This window comes from Arvicola amphibius, chromosome 3 (assembly GCF_903992535.2).
Source record: "Arvicola amphibius chromosome 3, mArvAmp1.2, whole genome shotgun sequence".
NCBI lineage: Eukaryota > Metazoa > Chordata > Mammalia > Rodentia > Cricetidae > Arvicola > Arvicola amphibius.
The window spans coordinates 65115078-65138544 of record NC_052049.1 but is presented as its reverse complement, the minus strand read 5'-3'; the positions used below and the strand labels follow the sequence as shown (position 1 = coordinate 65138544).

The 23467-nt window shown below is 41.0% G+C and overlaps 1 protein-coding gene across 1 annotated transcript in view; it reads right to left on the bottom strand.

Annotated features, from left to right (window-relative positions):
• Nucleotides 1-23467, bottom strand: part of Adgrv1 (adhesion G protein-coupled receptor V1) — a 536429-nt gene that overhangs the window by 420856 nt on the left and 92106 nt on the right. Inside the window, exons 28-39 of the mRNA XM_038323536.1 lie at nt 22413-23022; nt 19933-20148; nt 18135-18350; nt 17074-17318; nt 15689-15870; nt 13914-14725; nt 11288-11497; nt 4767-4897; nt 4109-4208; nt 2695-2874; nt 1933-2096; nt 758-851 (exon numbers count right to left, since the gene is read on the bottom strand). Coding sequence (XP_038179464.1) covers nt 758-851; nt 1933-2096; nt 2695-2874; nt 4109-4208; nt 4767-4897; nt 11288-11497; nt 13914-14725; nt 15689-15870; nt 17074-17318; nt 18135-18350; nt 19933-20148; nt 22413-23022 — 3160 coding nt within the window. The remainder of the gene's footprint in view (nt 1-757; nt 852-1932; nt 2097-2694; nt 2875-4108; nt 4209-4766; nt 4898-11287; nt 11498-13913; nt 14726-15688; nt 15871-17073; nt 17319-18134; nt 18351-19932; nt 20149-22412; nt 23023-23467) is intronic.

Sequence of the window (23467 nt, the reverse complement as noted above, 5' to 3'; positions counted from 1 at the left end):
TAGCAATCTTATATTAACACTTTTCATAGAGAGCTTAGTCAATGGAATTATCTAAAACTAACTAATGACACGTAGAAAACGCGCTACTGTTTTCAAAGTTGTAACATTAAGCCTTAGAAAAAAGTCCTCAGGCCGCTACACCTGTCCAAGCTTTCTGCTGTCCCTTCTTATCCAGGTTCACTTTGTCCAGTAGACAAATGACCATGGCTGGAGCAGCGGCCCAGGCTAACCCTGATGCACACATCACACTTGCCAGCAGGACCTGGGTGTATCTTATGAAGGGTCTATGTAAGTTTATACCAAGGTTCAAGTTTTATCTTTCAGTCTATAATAAATTATGTTTTCTAAAAGCATGAAAAGAAAAAAGATCAAAGGTCAGAAATGCAAGAAGCAGAACACACAAAATATATGCTTAACTTAAAAGAAAATAAAGAGGGCAGCTTAGGAAAATAGCTAATTATATTTTTAAGAGAAAATGAAAGAAAAATACATTTGAAAGATGTACCAATACTTTGCCGACTGCAGATTTGGCTATAATATAGTTGTAAAGTTCAAAAAGCATCACAATAATTAGTCTTTATATTGCTTTACACAATTATAATGATATCTCTAATTGTAATGAATCTAAAATATGCATCTTATTTTCACACATAGCTAACAATAGCAAACATAACAAGGAATATTTCTGATTTTAAAATGCAGTCACTTCATTTCACTTGAAGTTAGCAAAAAGAGTCACAAAAAAGAGTCACCCTACCTAGTCTGGGAGGAAATGAAGTTAGAGGAGCCATAATGAGATCAACATGAGTTAAATTCACCAAGAAATATTCTTTTAGCTCTGGTATATCATCCTGCAAAAGTTACAATCATTAAGAAAAACCATTAATTATTTCAAACTAATTATTCCTCATAAGATGTTTTCAAGTTATATTACAAATGCATATGCATAAACAGCAAATACATAATAGAAAACAGATAGGAAAAATATTTAAATTAGAAAATGTAACTATAATAGTGTTAAGCTTATATATGGCAGTTATTAGGTTGAACACTATGAAATCACCTCAAAATTATAATACTTTAAACAAGGTTTATAACCAAATCAGCTACCTAACTATATGAACCTAATCACTTTAAATACAACGTAAGCAAGAGGTTTCCAGTTCCCTAATACCTGCTGTTCAGACGGAGGAAAGGTGCTATGGAAACAATGCAAGCTTTGCAACAGGAAGCTGAGGGCAGCCTCTGGAATTTGAGGTGAGCTGTTTACATTCCAAAGCCTCAAATCTACTGTGTATTCATGGAGAAGTAATAATCACACTGGTATTGTTTGTGGGTAATAATTAAAAACAGTGGATGCAGGATATTCAGCTTTGAGGATCCTTTGAAAATGATAGTGATTATTACTAATCTGTGGGTTCAGGGAATCCTTTGGCATTATCAAAATGCTCCCTTGGATCCTCTTAGGCCAGAGTCACTTTATAGGAAAGGGTCCTAAGGAAATTACCTGTCACTCAATAGTTCTGTAATAAAACACATAGCAGCAGACTACCCAATCTAAACACAAATGGCAAATCCTGGGGAATCTGAAAGGAAAAAAAGTCAGGGAAAGCAAGAAACCAATTGAAAGTCACCAGCAGGGGAGACCAGCCAAACGGATTCTCAAGATCTCTAAACACTGTAGAGTTTTCAAATTTTCAAAAAAATTGCAAATATTAAAAACAATAATATTTAATCTAGAGACAAGTAAAGGTATTATGTAATCTTAATCATCATGAAAATTGCTACCTTTAAACACAAAGTTATTATAAATCTTTAAACATATTTGCTATTATTATTATTATTTGCTAATAAATAGACTATTCCATCCATTTCTACTTTTCCTGTTATTATTTAGACCTATGAGATCACGGAAATAACATACATCTTTACCTCAAGAACAGTGACGTTGATGGCTGCTGTTGTTTCCCCTTCTTCTAAGACCAGAAAGCCCATCACAGGGACAAAGTCAACCTCTGGCTCCGCTGGATTTCCGTATGTCTCATTTTTCAAACTCAGTATTCCAGAAACAGTGGCATATGTGACATTGATAGCTCCTAAGGGAATTCGTTGTAAAAAGATCTTATGATTTTCCACACCTTTAAAGCATGTCTCATTGTGAACTTTCTCCTTTTAGCGTGAGTCCCATGAGTGGCCCCAATCCCTCAGTCTTTCCCATGCGTACGCCTGTCGCACATATTACAGCACAGGGATGGTGGACTGCGGCCAAGATGCAGGCCCCTGCCTTTGGACTTGCATTTGGCTATGGAACTTTTTCTGGACAATAGTATAGGGTGAAAGTGGTAATGTAGGAATTTTAAGTTTATACCCTGGGGGCCTGTATACTTGTGTTTGCTTTATTCTATCTTGACTCATCCCAAAGGGATGATGAAAAGCATGAAGAACAGCCACATAGAACGAGCCCAGCCTTGAAGGCAGACCCCAGAGCAGCCAACTGTCTGCCCTGGAACTAGAGAGATGTTTGGAACACAGCATTTCTATGAAAACAGACAAATTCTTTGGTAAAAGTAGAAACATTACAAAATACTATCCTGAACATCATTTTTCCTGACGGATTTAAAACAGAATTTGAAAAATAAATCTTTTTTAAAGGCCCTTCCCTTGACATCCCATTTACCACTCATTCCAACAAACCTAGAGATCCAAATTCTCTGTTGATAAATAGTTGAATCGTTGCGTTAGCCTCCTGTAACAAAACAAATCTTGAGGAGAGAGCAAAGTTTAAAACGCCATGGGGTTCATCGCTGGCCTCTACCGTCAGGACAGCTGCATATCCCTGGGCATCAAGCAGAGCCACTCCAGCAGGCACAACTCCTAAATACATCAAGGAGCTCATCAGGAAATCGAACGCACCTTTTCAGAAACTTCAAAATCCTTCAAATGCTACCTATTTGCTGAGCCCGCGAAGCCTAGCCAGTCCTCAGGCCCCTCTGAGAAATCAGCAGGCTGACAACCAATAAGCATCCCAATTTCCTTCCACACAACAAACTGTGAACTCTTCTGTGTGGATGGTATTGTCATTACAGACTATACTAGTTGTCTAAATTATAGAAAGTAATAGACAGGAAACAACCCACCCAAGCAATTTGCTCAAAAATGACCAAATTTAAATTATCCATAAACAGCAATTGATACAAAAATCTAAATTGGTTTTCTAGCAGAAAAACAAATTCAGAAATACTCATCTTTAGAAATATATTTTGTTCAATAAATAAATATCCAACATGTCAACAAACCCTGCTTAGGCTGAGGTAGGAAGATAACTCAGAAGTTGTGGCCAGCCTGGTCTACACAGCAGGACACAGTCTCAGAAGACTAACCACTGCATAGCAGCTCAGCATCTTACATCATTGCTAAGCTTGTTTGTGGATGAGTGCCGGTGGGTTCCTGTGCGTGTGTGTGCGCGCGCGCACCATGACAGTGCACATGTGGACATCAGTAGAAAACCCTGGGTGCAGTTCCTTTTCTACTTACTTGGGACAAGGTCTTTTGTTATTTGCCATTGTGTGTGCCAAACTAGTTAGCATGTGAGCTCCCTAGGAATCTCCTGTCTCTATCTCGCACCCTGCTGTAGGAGTGTTTAGGATTACAGGTATGTACAACCGTGTCCAGCTTTGGTTCTGGGGTCCTCACAGTTACACAGCAAACACTTTGCCCACTGAGCCACCTTCTCAGACCTATATAGAAAAAATTTAGAATAGTTTTCTCCAGCACAGAGAGATAAGTGTTTCCATGCCATCCTAGAGGTTTTCTCAATAAAATATTTCGGTGGGACAGATAATATTTAAAGTAGCTTTTTCTAAAAGATAGTATCTCTCTTTATAGTTCTGGCTGACCTGCACTTACGGTGTGAACTGAACTTCACAATCCTCCTGCCTCAGCCTGCCAAGCACTAAGATCACAATTGTACAGCATCATGCTGGCTCCAACCTAACTTTCTTTAGGTTGGCACAAACATACTTGTTAAACGCACACAGAAGCTACCTCATTTCTTTCTGGTCTGAAATGAAAACACCAAAGAAAAGCTCAAAACCAAATTCTAAATTACCTTGTGTCTTTACATCATACAGAATAACATGGTAAACTTCTTTCTCCTCAGGAATATTGTCATCCAACAAATGTACAAATATTGTTTTATTCAATGTCCCCTACGGCAGAGAGAAATAACCTCGGTTGTGTGGTTGCTGCACATAAAGTAGCTCCTGCTTTCATTGTCCTTACACTGATGCTGTGCAATCCAGCACAGCTCCATCTGAACCAAACATTGCCTTAGAAATGAACTAAACAGAAACCACTGACTCATGGGGTAGCAGGTTTACAGCATAGAGACACTAACTGGAAATTGATCCGAGGCAATCTATTTAAATCTTTATCAATGATTGATGAACACGGAAAAGGATTAACATGAAGAGATCTTTGCAAAAGTGATAATAGAAAAAAATGAGAAAACAAAACTTTTGCAGGGTTCCAGTCATTAGATGCTCAATACAGCACACAAGGCAATAGCAACTGGACTTTCTCTCCATGTCATAGCAGTGGAAACAAAGACAAGCTAAATCACTCAGTGAAGAACACAAACAAGGTAGGCATAGAACGGGCAAAGCGATGATAAACACAGCTTAGTGGTGTTCATTTTCTACTCTGCTTTCCTCAAAATATTCCATTTTCTTCTAAAACTATGGCAAAACTTTCCTTCGTGGTGCTACCTCAGAAAAGAAGAGTTGGCCTGTGAAGTTAGCAAAACTGACTTCGAGATTTTGTCCAACAATTTTCCAGTCAACAGTGACATTTCCTCGACCAGGCGGTGTTCTGATCACATGGAACTGCAGAATCTCTCCTGCAAGTAAAAGACACAGGCTAACAAGCACTTACTGGAAATGAACGTAATGTTTGAACTCAACAGAACCCAAACTCAGCATGCAACTCTGCTGGGTCCTTTTCCAAGAACATAACAGTGCTATTTGCTCTGTTGTGGTTCTTCTGGGTGCTTTACACATGTTTGTTATTCATTAGCAGAGATTCTACTTCCAAATACTTTCTGTGGGTAGAACTTCAGGAAATACAAGGTGTATCACAAAAGTTGAGAAAGCAGCTGGTGAAATGGGAGAGAAACGTGTAAGCATTCCAAACCATGCACCAGAACATTGCATCTGCATGGGCAGAGCTTGTGAGGACACGAATTCCTTCCTGCGTTTGTTTTCCCAAGGACATAAATTCCTTACACCAGGAGACAATGTGATTTTACACAATGCATGCATAAAAATGCTCTCAGATACCTGAAAATCACATTTGTTTAGGTTAAACTTACATGTACCACCAAGGATTTTGTTTTGTAAAAGGAAACACAAAGAAAGGTGTTGATCGAATCTGTCCCTTTGTTGCTTCACCACGTTTACATTATCATTCCCTAGTAACTGCATAGCTGCTTGTCTTTCTTGGCTTTTATAAAATGTAACATTTTATAAAACAGAAGAAAATCCTCAGGGTCATTTCTTTAAAATTGGCAAAAAGGCAAAGGAGGCTACTTGGAGTTATGCTGATGGCTACATGGCTTGCTAAGATTATGCTCAAGTTGCTAATTCGGAATAATAATAAATACAGTTGCAGTACACTATGAACAAAATCATGGAAGTTAAGATGAAAGAAAAATCAGTGTTATTTTAAAAGGTTTTAAGAACACATTCTTATTTGCAATTTGTAGCACAAAAATGAAGTCAAAATCCCCAAATATTCACCAAACATACCATTTCACAGCTTTTGTGTGTATTGGTCATTTTCTAACATTTTCCAAACAAGAGGAGAAATAAAATATGAACACCATGTTATATTTTTTCCAAATTACCACATTTCTAAACTTCCAAATATAATCAAAGAAAACACACATTTCTTTCTCTTTAGTTTCATTTCTGGTATTTCTGGAGAACCCCACCCAGGGTCCTCATATATGCTAGGCCAGCACACGCTGGGCTACAGCTTAAGACCTCAAAACATTATTTTTAGTATAAATCTCTTAAATTAAAATACCATGGCTCAATTCATGTAAAGACTTAGTATTATAAATAAAACAAAATAAAATTTTAATGCTAAGTCTAAACACAAAATTTTATTTAAATGAATTATCTATGGGCAAAGCAGGAAGGTTTTTGAATACTTCTGACGTATTTTAATACAAAAGTACTTAGTCTTCATGACTTGAGTAGACTATATATCTGATTGTGTTCTTGTTTTACACATAGGAATTGATGATCACAAAGAGAATACTTCAGACTTAAGAATCACTGAGAGCATGCAATCGGCCACAGTTGCCCGAACATCACTGAAGGTTTTACATGTGTGTATAGTCCACATGGAAAAACACAAGCTCAAACTTCTAGAGCCCTCTTGTATGCAGCACTGAGAGCTGCTTTCAGAGCATGTCTGTATTGCAGGCAGAGGGAGAGTGCTGCAGTTATCAACATGCTTCATGGGCAGCATCAGTGATAAGGTTTCTAGAGTCATGGTGTGCAAAGTTCTCAAAAATCACAAAACCTGATACTACCTCAAAAATAGTCGTAATTTCGTGAAGTGCAAAAAATGCAAAAAGAATACAGATGGCAAGGGAATGGGTAGGCCAATGGCATCAGTGTTGAAGGGGATCCCACACTCTTACTACAAGACTGGGATTGTTTCACTGTAGACAAAGATATGGGAATAAAGACGCCATTCTGTGATGAAGGTAAACATGAAATGTGGAGAGGAGGAAAGCAGTAAAAGCAGTAAAAGCCTCCCTTCCAGCCTGCCTCGTGTAAAATCCTCAGCGGCTAACACTGTTCCATAAGCAGCTACCTTAAGTTATTTATTGGCAGAAACACAGTTTAGAGCTTGACATTCAGTACCCAACAGAAGTAAGGTATTTCTTCCCCATATAGTTTCATAGGTCTTCAGAGCTTTAACCACGCCAGGGGCAAGACAAGCATGAAAATTTTTCTAAGCTATAGCGACAACGAAGGACATGGTTCTGCCTTTTCAGGACATTCCCAAGACCCAAGGCTATTGAAATTGCCTTCTGGGAAAAGTAACTTCATATATGTCGGAGGTGACCTTCACAAGGTGGCCCTCAAAGAACAGTCACAGGAAAAGGAAAATCAGACCTAGGAAGGCTTTGCCTTCTAAATCTGGCAATGAACTGGAGGGAAGCCTAAGGAGGGCATGCTCTGACTTCCAAATACAAACATTTCACGTGATCCTGAACCACTGCCCATAACTTGCTGAGGCATGATCTCACCTGCCAGGGTCTACACATAGCACTGGAAAAATCATCTGATATGAAGTCCACACAGCCAGCAAAGGCTGTGTGTGTGTGTGTGTGTGTGTGTGTGTGTGTGTGTGTATTGAACATTTATTTTGAAGGCCATTTTAAAAATAAAGTTAAAGACATTCCAAGGAGGAATACAGATTCTTCTCATTAAGTAATTTGGTGACTGAATGAAAACATAGGAACTCTGCTCTCTTCACTGCAACTCCAGTGATAAATTTTAGTCCGTGAAGGGTCTTACAGTCCTAAAACAGAGGGGAACCACGGCAATTAACGCATCTCACATAAATCTACAGTCACAATCCATGTCTGCTTTTCTCCCCAAGAAATCTGTTTTGATCTTCAGACTGTGCCTTGATTTTTTGTTTTTTGTTTTTTTGTTTGTTTGTTGTTTGTTTTCAAGATAAGATCGTAGAGATTCAAGGGGATTTGCTGGTTTTCCTTGGCAAGCATAGCAATTCCCTGGGCTCACACAGGCTCACTCAACTGTGTGATCCGGGAAGGCAAAGGCTGGAAAACATTGCAGGTCCTCTGTAGGTTCAGATGACTTTTCCACATTTGCAACATTTTCTGTCCTTCTAGCACCATGTGTAAGATTGAATTCACGGCGAGTGTGCTCTGTTCATGTGTTTGTCCCTCCAGCATCTGCTCTGACTTGATGGCTGGCCATGCAACAGATCACCAAGCATCAGTCTCCACCAATGCTGTCACTTCCCACCTAGGAGGCCTTGAACCTAGGAGACCAAACTCAGAGTGGGGATTTCCTGACTGGACTTGATTACTGATTAAGTTAGTTTAATTACTAACTCCTCATCCTTGTATTTGTTGAAGACATGTGGCTCTCAGAAGCAAAACAACTATAATACGGTTTTCAGGTAAAAGTTATCCAAGCCCCAAAGACATAGGTTTTGGGGTCTGTAGATTCTCTAAGATGCTATGATAGCCACCAACAGATCCTGGCTCCTGCAGGAGTCTCCCACCCACATTCCTCCTATCAATACTTTAGCTCTTACAGAATAAGCTTGTGTGACAATAAAAACACTGTAAGTGGATGCTAGGTATCTATGCCTAGGAGTTCAAGGCCAGCCTAGTCTACAGAATGAGTTCTTAGATGGCCAATGCTATATAGCAAGACTTTGTCTCTTTGTCTCAGAATAATAAATAAATAAATAAATAAATAAATAAATAAGTCATCTGCTCCACTCAGTGATGGCTACAGATGCTTGAGTATGTGACCACTAGAGTGAGTTCTGCCTACCAGGAGACACAGCCATAAAGAAAACTGATTCATCCTCTCCGAGCAGGGATGGGACTGCATGTCCACCTCCCCACCTCATGCTGCCATTTCATCCGATGTGAACTTCCGCAGGACTTGTGCATGGTGTCATAACACTGTGAATTCATATGTGCACCTGCCCTGCAGCATCCAGAAGACATGTCTATTTTAGTTATTCGCTGCCTCAGGCTCTTATCTTCCTGTGCACTCCTCCCCAACAAGGGGCTGCTCTGATGAGGGCTGAGCGATGCACTCATCTACGGCATAACAATTCACCGGAGCTTGTTTAGCACTGTAGCATAGTAATATGAGTAGTCTCTCCCCTAGGAGCAATGACGATTTGGGTCACTGTTGAAGTCTTTTCCTCCTGGGTGTCTTTTGTACCTTCTCCTGTCACAATGGCTTCCTCTCCAGTACCTTAAGCTGTTGTTCCAATGCTGGTATGTGCTTTTTCTCTCAGCCCATGATGTCTATGAAAATCCAGCTTCTATTTCTAATTACAGATAGGGCAAGATTCTCTTTCAGATATCCTTCTTTCAAATAGACAGCACTACTCAGATTTAGTAGTCCTGCAGCTAAAATCGCTTCAACTGTTCACAGTTTCCTCACTGTCGGGTTCTGTAGCAGATACAAATCCAGGCTATAGAGTCTCTGTTGAGGAGCATCCCTACTGAGGAGTACGGGCTTTGCGTTCTGGTACCGTGGGGGTGACGCTGCACAGCTGATCGCAAGTGCTGTCGCTGTATTTCAGGCTGTGCAATATACTACACTCAGCACCATAGGACTGTGGCTAAAATGAGGACCTAATGGGCGTAAATCTGGCACAGAGAACACTACTTAAACTTGTCACCATTGTTGAGGATTCTGCGAGTAGCGTTTTAACTTACACTACAAAGAACTTTTGATAGTAATTTGTCTTTGCAGTAGATTTATGACAATTTATCAGTTACTTTTATTCATTATTTGAGTGACAAGATGCAATTCTAAGCCATTAATATATGTAAAGAGTGTTATAAAATGGCTCACAGGTTTAGATAAGTTCAGCAGACTCGCAAGCTCTAAGTCTACAGTGCAGAGACAGACAACAGTTGAGGCTAACATAGCCACAAATTATGAATAATTTCACATAAATTCAATGTTTCACTGTTTAATTTCTAATAGGTACCAAAGTATACACACTATGCTTACCAAAAGCTAAGCACTTCCCAATTTACAGGTCACTTGCTCCTCCAACAGAGCTCTCTAAAGTATGGACTGTTTTGTGGTTCAGCAGGTGAGAAGGCCAGGCATGTCAGCCTTGAGGCTCATGGCACTCCCAGCAGTGGGGCGTGGTGAGCTAGGTCACAGTATGTGTGAGGCCCCGACACCTAGCAATGTCATGTACGACAGGTGCTCTCTTCTAAAGGAAGTCTGCACAGACTAAACACATGGTTCAACAAAGAAGAAAGAAAGAAACACACACAACTTACTCATAATCGGTTTCTAGCCATAATTAAAGGACATCGAGCCTATAATTTGGGATCCTTGAGAAGATAGTAATAAGGTGAACCCCCCAAAAAAGATATAGTAATCCTCCTGGATATTGGAAGTAGACACGATCGCCAGGCAAAAATTGGGAACTTGAGGGTTGGGCAAGACGCGGCCAAGGGAAGATGGGGAGAGAAAAGCGTGAAGGGGAGAATGGGGGGAGCTCGGAGGAATGGGATGCTTGGGATACAGGAAGGGTGGATATGGGAGCAGGGAAGCATGTATCTTAATTTAGGGAGCCACCTGAGGGTTGTCAAGAGACTTGACCCTAGAGGGGTTCCCAGGTTTCCAGGGAGATGCCCCCAGATAGTTCCTTGGGCAGCTGAGGAAAGGGAGCCTGAAAAGGCCAGTTCCTATAGCCATACTGATGAATTTCTTGCATATCACCATAGAACCTCCACCTGGCGATAGATGAAGAAAATGACAGAGCCCCACTTTGGAGCACCGGACTGAGCTCCCAAGGTCCTGATGAGGAGCAGACGAGAGAGAACATGAGAAAGAAAGTCAGGACCGTGAGGGAACCTCCACCTGGCGATAGATGAAGAAAATGACTGAGCCCCACATTGGAGCACTGGACTGAGCTCCCAAGGTCCTGATGAGGAGCAGAAGGAGAGAGAACATGAGAAAGAAAGTCAGGAACGTGAGGGGTGCGTTCACTCATGGAGACAGTGGGACAGAACTAATGGGAGATCACCAACTCCAGTTGGAATGGGACCGATGGATCATGTGACCAAACCCGTCTCTCTGAATGTGGCCAACAGTGGGGGCTGACTGAGAAGCAAAGGACAATGGCTCTGGGCTCTGATTCTTCTGCATGGACGGGCTCTGTGGGAGCCTTCTCAGCTTGGTCGATCACCTTCCTGGACCTGGGGGGAGTTGGGAGGACCTTGGTCTTAACATAGAGTAGGGAACCCTGATGGCTCCTTGGACTGGAGAGGGAGGGAGGGGAGTTATGAGTGGATGGGAGGGGAGGGAAGGAGAAGAAGGAGGGGAGGGAAGGGGGAGGAGGAGGGGAGGAGATGGAAATTTTTAAATATAAAAAAATAAACCATGAAAAAAAAAGAAAGAAACACAAGACTAAAACAACATCTATGGAAATCAGAATGTGTTCAACAAGAAAAGGGACACACCTTCGAGGCCTATGACGGATCTCGAGGCCATATGAAAGCCGACAATCCCTGCCACATTGTCATTGGCCAGGATGTTCACTGTCACAGTGTCAGTGCTAGGCAGGATTCTGCTTCCACCTTCAGTGTGCACCAGATGAACAAGGATGCTTTCGTCATCTTCTGGCTCGGGGTCATCCAAAATCGTCAAAGTGGCTGTCTTTGTGGTTTCACCTATAAAAGAGTTAATGGATAACCGGGCGGTGGTGGCGCACGCCTTTAATCCCAGCACTCAGGAGGCAGAGGCAGGCGGATCTCTGTGAGTTCGAGACCAGCCTGGTCTACAAGAGCTAGCTCCAGGACAGGCTCTAAAGCTGCAGAGAAACCCTGTCTTGAAAAACCAAAAAAAAAAAAAAAAAAAAAAAAAAAAAAAAAAAAAAAAAAAAAAAGAGTTAATGGAATTAAAAGTTAAATCAGTAAAATACCAACCAGAAGGGCCAAAACTAACCTTTAATTTTAGGAGGTAAGTAAGAATGTTTTGATTAACTTGATTTCTTACATATAAGGCACTGTAAAAGTCTCAACATGGAGAGAGCCTGGAGGACACGCAGCTGTAGAAAAGTCAATGGGGAGAACTATTCCAAAGAATCACAGTTTCCACCCAGGTCTTTGTCAAAAACAAGGATCTACCTGGGGAAAGGTGCTAGTCATGGTTAGGAGGGGCTCCATTAAGGAAATGATGGCCCCATTCTTATTGTGCCATTACTGTGAACAGTTTTATTCAGCCCAATGTCTCCCTCAAAGGCCACCAGCACATATGGGATGGCGTCAAAGTGGGACCCAGAGGAACAAAAAGCTCTGAGCAAAGACGCCAGCAAGAGTGGGATGAGTTTGGGGTGGAGTTGCGATGGCGGCGTCATGTTAGTTCCCAGGACACGTTAGGAGGACAAAGGAGAGATGTAATGAAAACGGGGAGTCCAGGAAGGGTGAAGGGTTTGACACAGGCTTCCACTAGTAGAGAAAGGTCCAGAAGACGTGCCCTGCTTCTGCTGCTCACAGGTGAGATCCTGCTTAGTTCCTTCCCGTGTTCAGGAAAGAAGATGAACACTGAGAGATCCCAGGTCATTTTCCTTTTTTCTTATGGTTCTGGGTATTTAACCAAGGATCTTGGTTTGAGACTAAATATTACCTAACAATCTACGTTAGCTACAAAATAAAGTCCATTTTGTATAAAGCTAAAGTTATAATTCAATGTAATAATAATTTATATAATGGTGATGCTTTATATGATATGGTCCTTTATATGTAGGCCATGGGAAAATTTAACAATAACTTGTTACCTGTACCCCATCTTATTACATTTTTGTTATTCACTTTCGAACAGGAGAAAATATCACCAATTACCAACCTACCTCCTTCCACCATTCAAGATTCAGCTACCTTTCTACCCCAAATGATTAATAAGAAATGACCAAAACAGAAATGTTTGCTAGCATTTAATTTTTATTTTATTTTACTTTTTGAGATAGTCTATCTAAGGGAGCCCAGTAATACATGAAACTCAGTACATTTGCAGGTGGTGATAAACCCTGGCCCTCTGGTTCCTGACTCCATCAGTGGAGGGCTGGGAATGCAGGTATATACTGCAACTCTAGATTTATGGAGTGCTGGGGATGACAGCCAGGGCTTCGTGGACACCAGGCAAACATTCTCCTGGCTGAGTGCATTTCCATCCAGGTTTATGACATTTTACAATTATATTTTCAAACACAATGTTTATTAGATATTCTAAGTCTAATAATAGACAGCTAAATAGCTTCTAGTTTCAAAAATGTGTGTGCATTAAAATATAGCTAGATATGATCAATTGCTCTGCGACATAGAATTACTAAAACTTTAAACTTTTACCCAGTGTATAGTATGAGGTTCTTATGAATATGTGCAACTTTTTCAGTCAGGAAAGGAAAAGAAAAAAACACTTGAGAACTATGTTTTTTCTTATTGTTCAACTCAGGGTTTTAAAAAAAGTACCCAGAATAAAATTACTTCTACTATACAAAGCTTAACTAGGAACTTCTTAGATTTTAAACATCATAAATCAACTATTGCTAAGATTGAAGATAATCTACATCCAAGTCTGCTGCTTGCATCTCATACATCGCTTACAAAAACCCCACAGCACTCTTGGGCAAGTTTCAGAATACTATAGCAAATCAATCTGTGATAAGGACCACTTTAAAATAAGGACAACTCTCAAACCAGACTATTTTTACTTAAATTTTTTACTAAAGTTCTATCCTGCATTTGAAAATGTTTTATTCTCAGGTAGCCTTGCTTCTTCAACACCTTTGGTCATAGGAAAACAGCTCATTCCGGTAACTTTCCTCATGAAATGCGAACCTTCCCTGTGATTGCTTCTGACACAGGAAAGCACTGTCATCATGTAAGGGGCTAACATTCACACCTTCCCTAAACGTCTCCTTTAAACAGTTAAAAACATACACATAGAAGGCAGTGTCTGACAGGCTAATCATTTGTAAGCTGAATCACTGTTGCTTCCAAAACCACATTTCATCTCTATATGAATAGGAATATGTAGGTAAATAAAATATTTATGAACATTAGCATATCCATACATATCATGACTTACCTTCCGCAAAAGTAAGAATGTCTCCAGCCCCTATAAAATCTAAACCTTCAGTAGCTGTTCCACCAACAACACGCCATTCAACCATCACCTGCCCCAAGCTGCCTCCTGTTCTCTGGATCACCAGCTCCACAGAGGTTTGTGGCTGCTCCTGCACGTCCACACATGAGCCATCTTCAGAGGTGTTGGGACGAACACTGTAGATCATGAACACTCCGAAGGCATCACCATTCAGTGCTATGACCACTGCAGAAGTATTCGGCTGCCCTATGCTTGGCTGATTTTTAAAACTGTCTGTGATGTTCACGAGGTGAACTTCCAGGAGAGAAATCAAGAAGCTTTCATCCATCTCTGGAATGTCGTCGGGAAGGAGGGAAATAGTGAGATTTGCAAACTCATGGCCTTCGAGCATCAGGGCCCCCTGCCTTATTGCAGGCTCGTAGTCACTCCCAGCAACTGCCTGGCCACTGAAAAGAGAGGCCACCCTTGTCAGGTTCTTCTTGTAGGTCCAGAAGTCTGAGCTGTTCACAGTTGAGCTGACCCAGGACGTCATCCAAAAGCACTGGGGACCGTCAGTGGTCCTGACAACTGAGAACGCGGAACAAGCGTGTTCTTGGAGACACAGAGTGGCACAGGTGTCCTGTGCCTCTCCCACGGAAGAGACGTTCACCCAAGTTCTCCAGAGTGGGGCAGGCATCTCATGAGTTGGCGATTCATAGTAGGACAATACATCTTCACCTTCTTCAACAGCCAGAGCTACTACATCAATATCAGAAGTACTGTAGAACAACAACAGGTGGCCGAAGTGGCCTCCGCTGAAATGAGGGGGCAATGGAAAAACAGGTTAAGCACTCACTATAGACTGAGCTACCCAGAGGGAAGAACAGCATGGATTATGGTTCTGAGAAGATTCTTCGGTAATATTTTAAGCACTAGTACTAAAACAACCACATTTCTAAATTATGTTTGTCTTTCAAATTTTTATTTTCTAGTATCAACTAGGCTGTCTAGTTTTCAACCAATAATGCTTACTTTTAAACATGCCATGAAAACATTTGGCAAGGCAGGCAAGTTGTAGCCATTTCAGAATTTCCAAAAATAATTATAAAACTTTAACTATTAGATTTCACTAAAAAAAAATAGCAATGAGGGCTGGAGAGATGGCTCAGAGGTTAAGAGCACTGACTGCTCTTCCAGAGGTCCTGAGTTGAATTCCCAGCAACCACATGGTAGCTCACAACCATCAGTAATGAGATCTGGTGCCTTCTTCCGGCCTGAAGGCATACATGCAGGAAGAACCCTGTGTACATACATAATTAATAAATAAGTTTAAAAAATAACAATAACAAAAAATTAAGATATTTAGAGAATCGCAACAATGTTGCAACAGGTCCCTCAACCCACTGTGTTCTATTTCTGAAGAAGGTCAGTGGACATTATGCTCCCTACAAAAGAAATGAAAAGAAAAACAGAACCTAGAAACCTACCCTTCATGCACCATCTGAGTTTAAAAACTAGCTGTATTCAAGTTCTAATTAGAATGTGCTACATAGTAAAACAATAGATTTCGGCAGTTCAAAAGCACAATGGTAAAAGTCATCTTTGTTTTATTAACACTTCTTCTAATAAATGTGATTAAGGCTATCAGTATACACAATCCAACTAACATAATAATGTATGGAATGTTACAACTGAAAAAATATGAATCTAAATTGTTTAGTTACTCCAGGCAACTTCCCCAGCCCACACTCCTACAGATGCACAACCATCACACACACCTTCTCCTGACAGTTATGTTAGCCGAGGAACTTCTCTCCAGAGGCTCTTGGACACGATAAACAGACTGCACGAAGGCTACCGAACCATAAGGGTTATCATTGGCAGAGATAACAATATTTGCCACTCGGTCTAAGCCAACTGTTCCTCCACCAGAAGCATTAGTAAGTTGCACTTGGATAACCTAAAAACAGAGTAAATACTTCCGTAACAGCATCCCAGTTCTATAAAATATCAGTAAAATTATGAATGAAGCAAGAAAAATCAAACACATCAATCCATAAGAACAAAATACAATAAAATATAAATGATTCCAAAGATACTGCCTCAAATGCACTCAGAAGCTCACATATAACAGATTAATACACAATCAACTTTTAATAGCAGAGCACAGTAATACATAAGAAATACAGGCTGTTGAAATCGCCTAGTATTTACTTAGACAGTCATGGGAATCAGTTTTTAAATCCTGCTTATCATTGTAATAATATGATTTTTATAACCTATGCCTTTCTTATTTAGAAAAAAATATTGTGAATCCATTTCAGTGGTAAAGTAAATCGATTCTTGGTTTCCCCTACAATATCTTAACGGCAATTATCAATAAAACTTTTTAAAAATCATGATGCCATATAAGTTTCAAAAGAAGAAAAGAAAATATATTAATGTATTAATGCATGATTAATATTTTTAAAGTGAGTAATGGTACAATTAGCCATAAAAATAAACTTTATAGATTTCATATGCTGTTAAATGGAACTGTTATTAAAAGGAATATGAGATCTAGATTTTAACAATATTTGAATTTCTTAAAATAAGATTATCTATGATAATGTGTTACTGATCAATAAGCTTATTCTTATATGTCAAATTGCATGTTCATCATGAGAAATACCAGGGAAATGGACCTAGCATGCGTGCTGTAAAAGTGGGAGAACGGGAGGAGTGAATGTGTGGAAAATTAAAATCTACACTTAGTGTAACTGGCGCTCACACTCAGATGGGAGCAGAGATACAAGTCAGAATTACATGAAACAAATGTCACATAATTATGATAGACATACATGCATAATCGCTTAGGGAAAGTTTCTAAAACACACCAAAACTGCACACACAAAAGCAATCTGAAATTGGCAAGCTGGCCTGTGCACCATGCACTCCTACACTGGTAAGAAGCACCTTTAGACTAGTGCTCTGTGAACTCCCTACAGAAATCACGTCATTGCCATTCTCACAGCAGTTAGCTGTGTGGTCACTATATATGACAAGGCACAATTTACAACGTCCTTCTATACTGCTCAGGCCTCAACAACAGTTATCTGCCCTAGCCACTCTGTAAGACAAGCCACAGTTTACAACATCATTCTATACTAGTTAGTCCTCTCACCTCTTCGATCTCCGGGACGTCGTCAGCCAGGACCTCTAACAACAAGGTTTGAATGGTTTCCCCAGGGGCAAAGGTCACATTACCTGAGACAACTCGCAGGTCGCCAGTAGCAAGTTGTCCATTAATGGTGGCAACCCATTGAACAGTAACATTGCCGAGTGTCCCAGAATTTCGAATTACTGGCAGGCTTACCCTCACTGAGTTAAACTCAGGTTCCTCTACAATAAATTTAGTATTCTGAAAACCTGAAGGGCAGACAGAACAGTTGTTTTTAGACACAAAGTAAAACCGTGAAAATCAAAGACCAAGCTGGTACCACTGAAAGTAGGAATTCTCCCTCCCCTTGGCCCCTAGCAGCTCCGGCGGTGTGGCGTGATTCAGGTGGACAAGACCACCAAGATTTCCCGGCGACTTTTTATTGTGCTAAAAGCAGGTCATAGATGTCTACGGGAGCCATATTTTGGCCCAGCATGAGCTGAATAAACCCAGTGAGCCCAGCAGCTACTGCAGGGCCAGCCTGAGCTACAAAGGTAGTGGCTATTTTGCTTCCTGGCTGACATTATGAGGAGAAAGGGCTCAATTTCACCATTTTTCCTACATATACAAAAAGTTAAACAACTCAAATATGAGTGTAAATTTTGCTAATTAATTACTTAAAAGCATTATATAAAAGTAAAAGCTGGACACGGTAGTCCAGGCTTGTCATCCCAGCATTCAGGAGGCTAAAAGGGAGAGTCTCAAGTTCCAAGACAGCCCAGTCATCACAGGTTGCAAGGCATTGTCTCCCAAAGCTCAGAAAGAGGATTTACAGGACACATCTAGGAGCCAAAATGACACAAATCAAACAGTTTACAACTGTCTCTGTGCCAAAAGGTGATTGATTACTTTTCATTTCCTATGCCAGGAATCTTATGTATAAGTAATAACATCACAAACACACACACACACACACACACACACACTAAAAAAAAGCCTCACTCAAATCAATCTTAAATAAATAAAGAAAAGGTCATTATCAGTGACTTACAGAGTAAGAGAGTTAAAGGAATTAATGTGGTTACCAAACAATCCCCAAGGGTCATCCGAAGCCTCTACAGTAATGACTGCCTCTGTTACAGCCCCCAGTCGGGCGCCTCCTGTGGTCTCATTGAGCAGCTGCACGAGAAAGGACTCCTCCAGCTCGGGGTAGATGTCGTTGATGATATATATTGGCACAGCTTTACTGGTTTCCCCTTCCAACAAGACAACATCTGAAGATGCTATACTGTAATCTTCCCCTGCAGGGACAGGAAGGGAGAAGTGAGAGCTTGCTTCAGGAGAAGCATGCTACAGACCGTCATCTCTGACGAGAAATACCGACGCTTATGTTATAATAAGCACGCCACGTGCTTGGAAAGTGCTGCGTCAAACTTTGTGGACACACATGAAAGACATTTTTGGAGGAGGTTAGCTACATTCACTTGAAAAGTTTTACTTTTCAAACTAGGAAAATGTGTGTTTGCTAATAGTCATCTTCCTGCACTTTCGAGTCCATTCTTTCATCTTCATGAAGACGTGGGCCCACACACACCTACGTATAATAACAGTTTTCTGAGGAATTTGTATCGTATGAATAAGAATATATAAAAAGCAGGACAAAGAGAAAACAATGACTCTTGGTTTCAATTTTTTAAAAGACGTGTACAGTGCTGTCAGAACAAGCAGAACTAGAATCGTGATCTCAGTGGGAAGACAAGCTGCAGGTGTCCAGGGCTACAGGGGAGCATCTTTACTGACCAGCTAGAGAGGTGTCCCCACAAAGCAGGCTCGATCAGCTGCTGAGGACCGATTTGGGAGGGGTGCGCCCTGTAGCGCTCAATCACTTCTCACTCATAACCCAGCACTTGTCGCTGCTCCCTGTCGCTAGAGGCAGCCACACATACCAAAGGGATGCTCACCACAAAGTCTGCGGGCATGTCCACGTGCACACACACACACACATTCACACTGTTGCTACTGTGAGAGGGTGCTAGAGAGGTTCTAGCAGGTGTTCTAGGGAAAATCACCCTGTACAAGCTAGGATGGCATTATAGAAAGGCAGTGGCCTGACTTCTATCCAGCCATGAAATCATTTTTCTCTATATATATAAAATCACCAACTCTAAACACTGTCTGATCCATGCTCCTCAAAAATAAATGAACACATAAGACAATGGCTCCAGAGACCCGTCAACCGAAAAGCCCGAAAGCCATTTTCCCACTTCTTCCTGTGTGTCTCGGCAATTATCTGCACGTGGCTGCCTTTCGGAAACATGAAGTCACGAGGTCTGAGTCCTCCTCAGCTGACCCATCTCTTGATCACCAGAGCATCTCAACCTATACATACTTTTACAATCAGTTCTCACAAATTCAAACATTCAGTGTCACAGATATGAAAATTATTTATCTTTTGTGTCTAAAAAAGCATAAGTATTGGGAGCTGAGGATGTAGCTCAGCCGGAGATTGCTTGCCTAAGCAGAAGCACAAGGATTTGATTTCCAGCAGTGCATATACCCAGTTTGGTGCATACGTATTATGTGAACATTGTAGATGAGAATCAGAAGTTCAAGGCCATCTTTAGCTACTTTTTGTCTGTCTCCCCACCCCCATCCCCACTGCCTTTGGTTTTCTGAGTTTCTCTGTAGCTTTGAAGCCCCTCCTGGAATTCAAACTATAGATCAGGTTGACCTTGATCTCACAAAGTGCTGGGCCTCCCGAGTGCTGGGATTAAATGCGTGTGCGAACACCACAGGTCATCCCATCCCATCTTGGAGATACTGTTGCTCACAGACACAGGTCACTCTGAGACACACCAGTGCCCCTCCCCCATCTTCTCTTACCCGCAACGGCAGTGATGGGTACAGCTTTAAACTTAACAGAGACATCTGCAAACGCACCCCCCAGTCGAGTCACATTGATAATGGGTCCAACGTGATTTTCTGTTACACGAACAATTGGTGCTGACAGCTGCACCGTTCCAAATGCGTCATCATTGGCAACAATAATGAGATGGGCCACAGTTTCTACCTTGGGCCCAAGGCGTGGGGAGTGCTGAACTGAAAGACATAAGAGGCAATACCGCAAATCTGAAGAACTGACAGCCATGAGGAATTCGACAGAATTCTTCTCGCCCCTATTTACGGTTTTAAAAGTCTACATATGTATACCTGTAAGCCTTAGTCTGGGCACTAGAAATACAAATCAACGCTGACAGCGACTTTCTGCTCTCTTTTCACACACACTCTAAGAATTAAAAGCATTATCAAAGGAACAGTTAGACTGTACGAATATTTTAATGAGCATTTGACACTGATGATCTAAGTGTAATTCTTGAAGCCTTGAGTCACAGTCCAGTAAGGGAAGCTAAAGCAGGAACTAAGCCAGATGGGAACCTGGAGGTAGGAGCTGATGCGAAGCCATGGAGGGATTCCGCTTCTAGGCCTGCTTCTCGAGGCTTGCTCAGTGTGATTTCTTATAGAACTCAGGGCTAGCATCAGCCACAATAGGCTGGGCCCTCCCCATCAATCACTAATTAAGAAAATGCCCTACAGCTGGATCTTCCAGAGGCGTTTTCTCAATTGAGGTTCTCTCCTCTCAGATGACTATGGCTTGTGTCAAATTGACAGAAAGCTAGCCAGCATAATATTTTATACATTTGTATAAATAATTGATATATTTGGATTGCATATATACATGCGTATACACAGACACATGCACACATTTCTACAGATAATGAATTAATGCCGTAAAGGAGCTAATGAAATTACTTAAGATCTTATATTACTGCCTGTCAGACATAACCAAGAAACATACTATATTCATTTCCTCCTCCAGAGGTAAAATCTCGGTAGGCCATGTGTAATGCCTGCAGTTTTCCACAAGTGGGCACCCTACTTCGAATACTCTTAGACTGCTCACATTTATAAACATAATGACTACATTCAGTGAAAACTTGCCAGACCTCATACTACTTTTTGTTTATTAAAATTGGAACTTGTCTCTCCCTCCCCCTCTCAATTTTGCACTTGTCTACTCTTTTGCCTACATAATAGCTGGACTGTATTACTCCATAAAAAGGTGTGCTGACTACTTCCCCCATCCCAACAGCACAGGGCTCTCAGTGGCCACTCTAACATGATCACTTAAGTAGACACTGTGTCAGTCTTTACGTATATCACCACATGTACTCCCCATATGTATTATAAATAAATTATCTACACTCCTATTAGTTCCTAATTATATAAGGAAATGGAGCTTTCAAAGATTATGACCAACAATTTATTATTGTACATTGGAACAAAGTTGTCTGATCTCAACATAGCTCCATGCCAGTGGTACATGCAGCCATCCCTTTTGATTTTTTTACAATCTCAATAAACTAAAAATTGCTCAAAAAACATTATGTGCTTTATAATTCTTACTTAATAAGACTAATTATTTAGTTCTATTTCAACTTCTTTGCAATTATAACTGATCCTACATCTATCCTAAAAGAACAGCAGAGACATTTTGTGACAAAGTTTGAGCCTGAAATCTGTACATTTCCTCCTGCAGTGTTCACCTATGGTTAGGAAGACTGCTGTCCACCTTATGTGACACTGACCCAGGCAAGGTGAGCATGCTGACTGTTGGGAGTTCTTAGTTCATATGGTAGTACATTATAACATGCAGATCTTGATCTTAAATCCTACCCCGTGGAGCTACACAAATTCTCAGTTCTTACAGTTGTACAGCCCTTTCTCCTCACCTTACACACATTTGCTGATGAGGGAGTCTGGCAGAAGTGGACCAATGTGAAAGGAGCTCACAGTGTGGCCACAAGAACTACTACATATGGGCTCTTCGGATTCATTGCAGAAGAGTTTGAAGCAACAAAACAATACTAGGTCAGTTATATATCCATTGCACAGAAGTTTCAAAACGAACTCTGGGAACATAACTACTTTTTTCCAGTTGTCTTAAAGAAAACCTTTCACTAGTGAGACTTTCAAAGATAGCACTTGGAGCTGAAGAGAAAGCTCAGTGGCTAAGAGCACCTGTGCTGCTCTGGTATGAGACTTGACTTTGTTTGGTTCTAAGCACCCCATTGGGCAGCTCACAACCACCTGTGACTCAGGTTCCAGGGGATGTGCTGCCCTCCTCTGAACACATATGGTACACATGCACGCACACACAAACACATAACATAAATAGAGTTGTTTAAAGGTAGCATTACTTACCTTTGATCTTTCCTTTCTTGTAGAATTTTCTGTTATATAAAATTTAAGTTTCTCATTTACGTAGTCTTACCTCTAAGAATAACACACTAACAGATACTTACTTGGGCGATTCTGTACTCTCTGTACTAAAGTAGAATTGACTAGTTCAACGAACACAGATTCTGCCTGCTCTGGTTCGTCATCATCCAGGATTGAAACAGTAATTGTTGCCTCAGTCTGATTAGCTCTGAAAAGAACCAATCCAGAAGCTGATATATAGTCTGCTCCTTGACTTGCTCTAGCTAAGTTAGGTGGGAAAAAAGGTAGTTTTTCCATATCATCTATAGTTGCATATGAGATTACAACTTCTCCCATGAGGCCTTTCAACCTTATTATTGATAATGTGACATTGTGGGTTGCTTCTTCAACACTAATAGGTCTAGTTTTGTTAGAAAAAATGAAGACCCCATAAGGATCATCACTAGCCAAAATTGTCAATGTGGCATTAGTAAGGACTCCCAGCGAGCCACTGGAGACGCTGCGGATTGACACGGTGAGTGCCTTGTCTAGCTCTGGCTCTTCATCTGGCAATATCTCCACAGTGATGCACGCAGTCCTCTGCCCAATCTCAAATGTGATGTTGCCAGAGGTGACAGCGAGATCCCCATGCAGGTCAGAGTCTACGCTCCAATGCAAAGTCACATGCGACAGGGCTCCCTGAGTCCGTGTGACCTAGGAAATATTTAAGCATTAAAAGAGAAGCTGGAAGACTGACTTAACAATTGTATTTAAATTCACAATAGTGCCACAAAGAATTTTAAGTTTTCATTTCATTTCCAGTTCTCGAGACTTAAGATGTGTACACCGATCCTTATACTCAAGGAACCTTACATATGGAGGGTGTATAAAAAGAGATTATGATGCCAGGCGGTGGTAGCGCATGCCTTTAATCCCAGCACTTGGGAGGCAGAGGCAGGTAGATCTCTGTGAGTTCGAGGCCAGCCTGGTCTACAAGAGCTAGTTCCAGGCCAGGCTCCAAAGTTACAGAGAAACCCTGTCTTGAAAAACCGGGGGAGGGGGGGAGGGCAGAAACCACACACTACATAAAATGTTCAACTCCCAAGTACATCACAGCTGTTGCCTTCTGTGAATTTATAACACATATAAACAATGAATC